A 5,203-nucleotide genomic window follows, 5' to 3' on the forward strand; every position below is an offset into this window, starting at 1 on the left:
TCCTGCTGGTAAGACTCAGGACATAAACAAACAAACAAACAAACAAACCTTTCTCGATCTTGTCCAACGACTGTGGCGGATCGTGCGAGTCCTGCTGGTAAGACTCAGGACATAAACAAACAAACAAACAAACAAACCTTTCTCGATCTTGTCCAATGACTGTGGCGGATCGTGTGAGTCCTGTTGGTAAGACTCGGGACCAGGACTGGCCCCTCCCCCCGTCTCCTGGACAGGCATGGAGGGGTCATCGCCCTCAGGCTCCAGGGCAAACGACTTCGGGTACGTCTCGTCTCCTGGAGAATATACACACAATTTACAATTGATGAGGAAAGTGTCAGAAACTTCTGCTCTCTATTTGTAGTAGAAAGTATATTCTACTACAAAATGATTTTCATCTTCTATTCCATCTATTTACAGTATTGACATATTAGTTGTTCAATGGAAACCTACCAGGTCCATCCAGGTCATCCATGGTCCCTGCCGCCCCATCATCGCTGAAGGGCGTGGCAGCACAGGGTTTCTCCGGCTCACTCTGGTACTGCAGGCTATCCGACCCTCCTGTGGAGAGGCTGGTGCGAGCCGAGTCACCTCCACTTGGGGTACTAGTCTGGGAGCTTCTGGTTGCTACAATATAATGTCAATGAGACGAAAGGAAATTATTTCATGTTTGTATCGGGCCACAACAACGTACTTCATTGATTCTCAGTGAAGATTGAGCAAGAGGATATTGAGAAAACAGGGAGAAGAGAGAAAACCTAAAATATGCCGTTAATGCATGTGCTAGTTCACCTCATTATCTGTAGGGTAACTAATATTTGCTGTACAGTTTTTAAAAAGGCAGTTTGAAACTACCGTCCATTGACTTGATATTCCTTAATAACTATTTTTTTACCAGATATAGTAGTAGGTATCTTTCCAATTCCACAGATGATGGTAGCACTCTGCTTGAAGTTAAGCGATAGCGATACATGAGTTTCCAGGCTGTCTCAAGCAGATATTTCCCATGGGTAAAGGAGAAATGGAGTTAATATACAACATACATGAATTGCTGCCATCAAGTAGCCCTTGGTTGTCTCTAGGGTCAATGGTGACCTCCGGATCAGCCTGTTGTCTGGCATTCTTGCGTCTGTAGAAGAAAACACCAACTACTGTGGCCAGTATTGCTACCACTGTCACAACTGCTACAGGTGCAACAATAGCCACCGTGTTGTCCGTCTGACTGTCCTCTGTGTCGGACACCTCCTGCGGATGTTTGGGTGTAGGAGGGATTCCTAAAACAGTGGGTGCAGAAAAAAAATTCAGTTGACTGTTGTAGAAACAAGCACATCAGTTGTAAGAACAGTCAAACAAGTAGTACAACACCTTTGATTAAAGGCCCATATTCTAGGATTCATAACTGTCCCAGACTACTATAAAAAAACAAATGATTTGGTCTATCCTTTACACAAGATCTAGAAGTCTAGCCACTAACAGTACCCTTGCAATATTCACAGAGTACAAATGTTGTACAAAGGACCATCTAAGTGGACAAAGACTTGTCTGAATTGACCAAATGCTTCATCAAGTTCCTTGAGTGGCCATTATAGACAGGTGTATCTCTTTTCTTTTCAAACAACTTTCTGGCAATATTTCTAAAAATCTATCAATTACCTGTTGCCATGGACACATTCTGACAGACTCTGTTATGTGTCTGGTTACAGGGCGACGCCTCCCGCTGCCATTCCTCACAGATCAGACAGGCGGCGCACGGTTTCTCTGCTGATGACTTGGCAGAATACGCCTCCTCTCTGCAGGGCTCGCAAACTGTGTCTGTCTTTATGGTGGCTATCAAGGGGAAAAGAGGAAATTTCTAAATTTCTAAATTCCTAAAAGAAAACAAATTGCCTTTGATAGTAAGAGTATTTTTTTCTTTTATTCTGTTGTCTTAAGCCAGGGTGACCCAACTCAGTGTAAATAAGTCACTGCTTTACAGTGGGGCCCTGGATAGTATTGATCTATCAGGCACTCTCTATTCAGTTTATCAGACTGAGTGCTGTCAGGTGAGGGTTGTGCTTGCAGGTAGACATTTTGTGAAATTACACTATAATACTGTACAGTAACAGCACCTGTTTGTTGAAAATTACAAAAGTAGTGTCAGTTTTTGCAATAATAATACCCACATTTTAAGCTTATAATATAAAGGCCAATTTGCTACACCAGAAAGTTGGTGAATGGTTTCATTAATGGTGAAAATTTGCTGAGTGGTAAATTTTTTTTTTTTTCAAAAAAATAGGAGCGAGCGAATCCGTGAACCGATCAATTAAATTAGTATGGCCTAAAGTGGTCTTTGCAAAAACAACTGAAACATTTCAAAAATTAGAAAAGTAAAGATTGCAGAATTCCAAAACTAACCTGGATGTGTGACCCCCTGACCCGGGGGACATTCTGTCACCTCTTCACATCGACGTTGCGCTTGTGACCAAAAGAAAGCGACTGGGCATCTACAGACTGCATTCTGAAAACAAAAGAAACAAGAAAAGTTGATAGAGGAATCTGTTCCTTTTAAAAAGATAAAGGAATCATAATTCCAATATTACAGAAAATGAACAGATTATACCAGCACTATGGCAGCAGGTGTTCACTTTTGGTTTTGAGGCTTATTGGTTCAAGAAAATAGTAAGAGCAAAGTAGAGGAGAGTTGATAGTTTCTCTAAACAGAGTAAAAACAGGATCCATTCTAATCATCTCACCTCAAATATTGTACAAGGCGTGTGCGGGTCTCCTCCCAGACTTCCATCCAGGCCAGGATCACACTCATCACAGTTGTAACACCTCTTCTCACTGGTCCATTCGTTGGGCTGGAACCTATCTCCGGTACAGTTTCTGCAGTCTGTGGATGCTGGGTCGTCCGATGCACAGTCACTGGCGACAAATTGACCTGGCAAAATGGAAGAAAGTTGGTCTGGTGAACTTGGCCATCTGTCTTGCCTCATTAATCAATCTTAACCTGAACTAATCAACCGTTAAATAAGATCACACCAATTTATTTCCTTTGTCCTCAGACATTTTGAAGTAACAATTTAGGGAGTGGTCAGGATAAAAACACAGGAAAACTTGCATCTTACTATACATGACATTGTACAATTTCACTCCCTGAAATATCATGCACCAAGGAACACTGCCCTCGGACGGGACTATGTTTCTAACTTACTAAAATATTACCATGATTTCAATTGAGCCTTTTTTCAAAATCCATGAACCTAACAAACCAGCTTAAATAGACAGGATTCTTAATAATAATTGTATCAATGGGGAGATCAAAGCTCTGTAAGGGATCAGAAAAAGTGGCCACATTCATTTGGTGAAAGGAATGACTTGTCTCTTCTCTTCAAATACTGGATAATACTATTTCCTACTTCTACTACGACTACTACTCACAAGTGTGGAGGTAACCTTTACTGTAACTCATGTGTAGTTATCCTGAAATACCAGCGCCTTACCCCTGGGACACTTGTGACAACTCCATCCCTCTGCTGTTTGGTACACAGGAGGTATCTCAGCACCAACAGTAACCTGGAAGTTAAGAACAGACTTTAACTTTCTTGATATGGCAAGACAATATACAGTATCCCGATAAACAGTATCTGTATCCATATAGCCGGTATAACTGCCTTTTGGCCTATCAACACACCAAAGCACACGGCATGATCATAGCAACTTTTTTTCATATTATACTGAACAGCATGTCCCACCTAACATTTGCACTGTCTATTTGCAAGTGTTCTTAAAAACCAATGAAACCACCAGAGGGACAAGTAGAACAGGAAGAAACAACATGCCACCACCCGGGATTGAACCCGGGGCGGCAGATTACAGATCGAACGTGCAAACCGTTCGGCCAAAAGGCTTAAGCCGTTAGGCGTCTTCAGTTTAGCAGTCCTTGAACACCATTGTTACACAGCGAAGACCCTACTGTGCTTGGTGACAATTAATGACGAATTCCACTCTACAATAGTTCTGGGAAAATACACATCAAATTAAAAATTGTATTTCTGGTACTAATGGAGGCAATTGACTATTTCTTGTTCTATTCTGAGCTGGCATTAGCTCCCTGCACATGAAATGTTTTTTAACCACATCCTGGATAATGCCTTACTCTTGAAATCCAATTTTTGCATGTGGCTTAAATTACGTCAATCAAATTTCTAGCCAATGACTATCAATACAGAGCGAAGGTTTTTAAGGTGTTGAAAAACAAGCTGGGGATTTTTTTTATTGGTTTTCCCCTGATCAATGAGTCAGACAAAATGGCTGCCTGTGTGACGCCATGTTCCCTGCTATTCTATCTGCTAAATCTGAGCCAATTGGACTCAAAATCAGCCAAATATCAGGATTAGATAGTCCATACAGTGTGCATGTAGGTCATCAAATAAACCGCAACCTTCCATGTAGCGGTTAAGAATAGACTCAAAGCCAAGTGTGAAGCTAATACAAGAATGTGATCTTTGATGTGGCGTAACGTTTGACAAAAAATTACTAGTATGTCATGTAAGTTTGAAACAGTTAGGCGATACAAGGAGATTCATATACGCCTTATGGTCGCAAAAGGTCATCCTAACATCGATCTAAAGAATCGAAGAACCAATTGGACAGGGATCGGGGACATTTCTCCCAAATCTAGAGACGGGTCAATACAATTTTTGGGACGAAATTTGAAGAAGACAAACATGGCGAAGTTCCATGTCGCAGTTGTACAGAAATGGTTCATAGCCAACAGAGCATGACGTGGCCGATAGCACCACGTCTGGGAAAAGCACAGTCTCCAGACCACTATAACAGTCAAGTATAGAACCTACCGCAACTATTCCCAGGAGAAATAGACACTTTAGTAGTCTTCTGTGGGTCATGAAGGCGATTCTTTTCCGACAATTTACCAACGACGACATGTTTGCCCCGTTTGGCAGAAAATATGGGGAGGGGGGAATCCCCGACGTCACTATTTTTAAACTGCGCATGCGGGGAAAATCATATGACGAAGGGGAATCCCCTGACGTCATTACCTCACCTAGGACACGGAAGATACATTTACGTACTGCAAACCACCTGGAATAACTCGAGAAATAGGCCGTAAATATGATCACGATCACACAACTCACCGTCCAACCGTTTGAAGGGTAAAATTGAAGGATGCAAGGTGGCTTTCTTGTTTGTTTTTATAAAACGC

At 41.8% G+C, this 5,203-nt stretch overlaps 1 protein-coding gene across 1 annotated transcript; it reads right to left on the reverse strand.

Moving 5' to 3' along the window:
- Nucleotides 1-4,965, reverse strand: LOC118429899 (tumor necrosis factor receptor superfamily member 16-like). Its single transcript, XM_035840527.1, has 8 exons — nucleotides 4,836-4,965; nucleotides 3,480-3,552; nucleotides 2,730-2,917; nucleotides 2,392-2,494; nucleotides 1,651-1,824; nucleotides 1,041-1,271; nucleotides 451-624; nucleotides 1-293 (listed from the first exon to the last, which is right to left on the reverse strand). Exons 1-8 carry the CDS (start codon nucleotides 4,923-4,925, stop codon nucleotides 16-18), a joined length of 1,311 nt encoding a protein of 436 aa, XP_035696420.1. The 5' UTR covers nucleotides 4,926-4,965; the 3' UTR covers nucleotides 1-15.
- Between the last annotated feature and the right edge of the window lie 238 nt (nucleotides 4,966-5,203).

This window comes from Branchiostoma floridae, chromosome 14 (genome assembly GCF_000003815.2).
Source record: "Branchiostoma floridae strain S238N-H82 chromosome 14, Bfl_VNyyK, whole genome shotgun sequence".
NCBI lineage: Eukaryota > Metazoa > Chordata > Leptocardii > Amphioxiformes > Branchiostomatidae > Branchiostoma > Branchiostoma floridae.

Bases quoted from the DNA above. Each gene is read 5' to 3' on its own strand.
- LOC118429899 (XM_035840527.1), bottom strand. From the start codon at position 4,925: ATGTCGTCGTTGGTAAATTGTCGGAAAAGAATCGCCTTCATGACCCAC. The intron at 2,918-3,479 runs GTAAGGCGCTGG...CCATTTTGCCAG, and splicing joins TTGTCACAAGTGTCCCAGGG to GTCAATTTGTCGCCAGTGAC. The intron at 294-450 runs GTAGGTTTCCAT...TATATTCTCCAG, and splicing joins GGATGACCTGGATGGACCTG to GAGACGAGACGTACCCGAAG.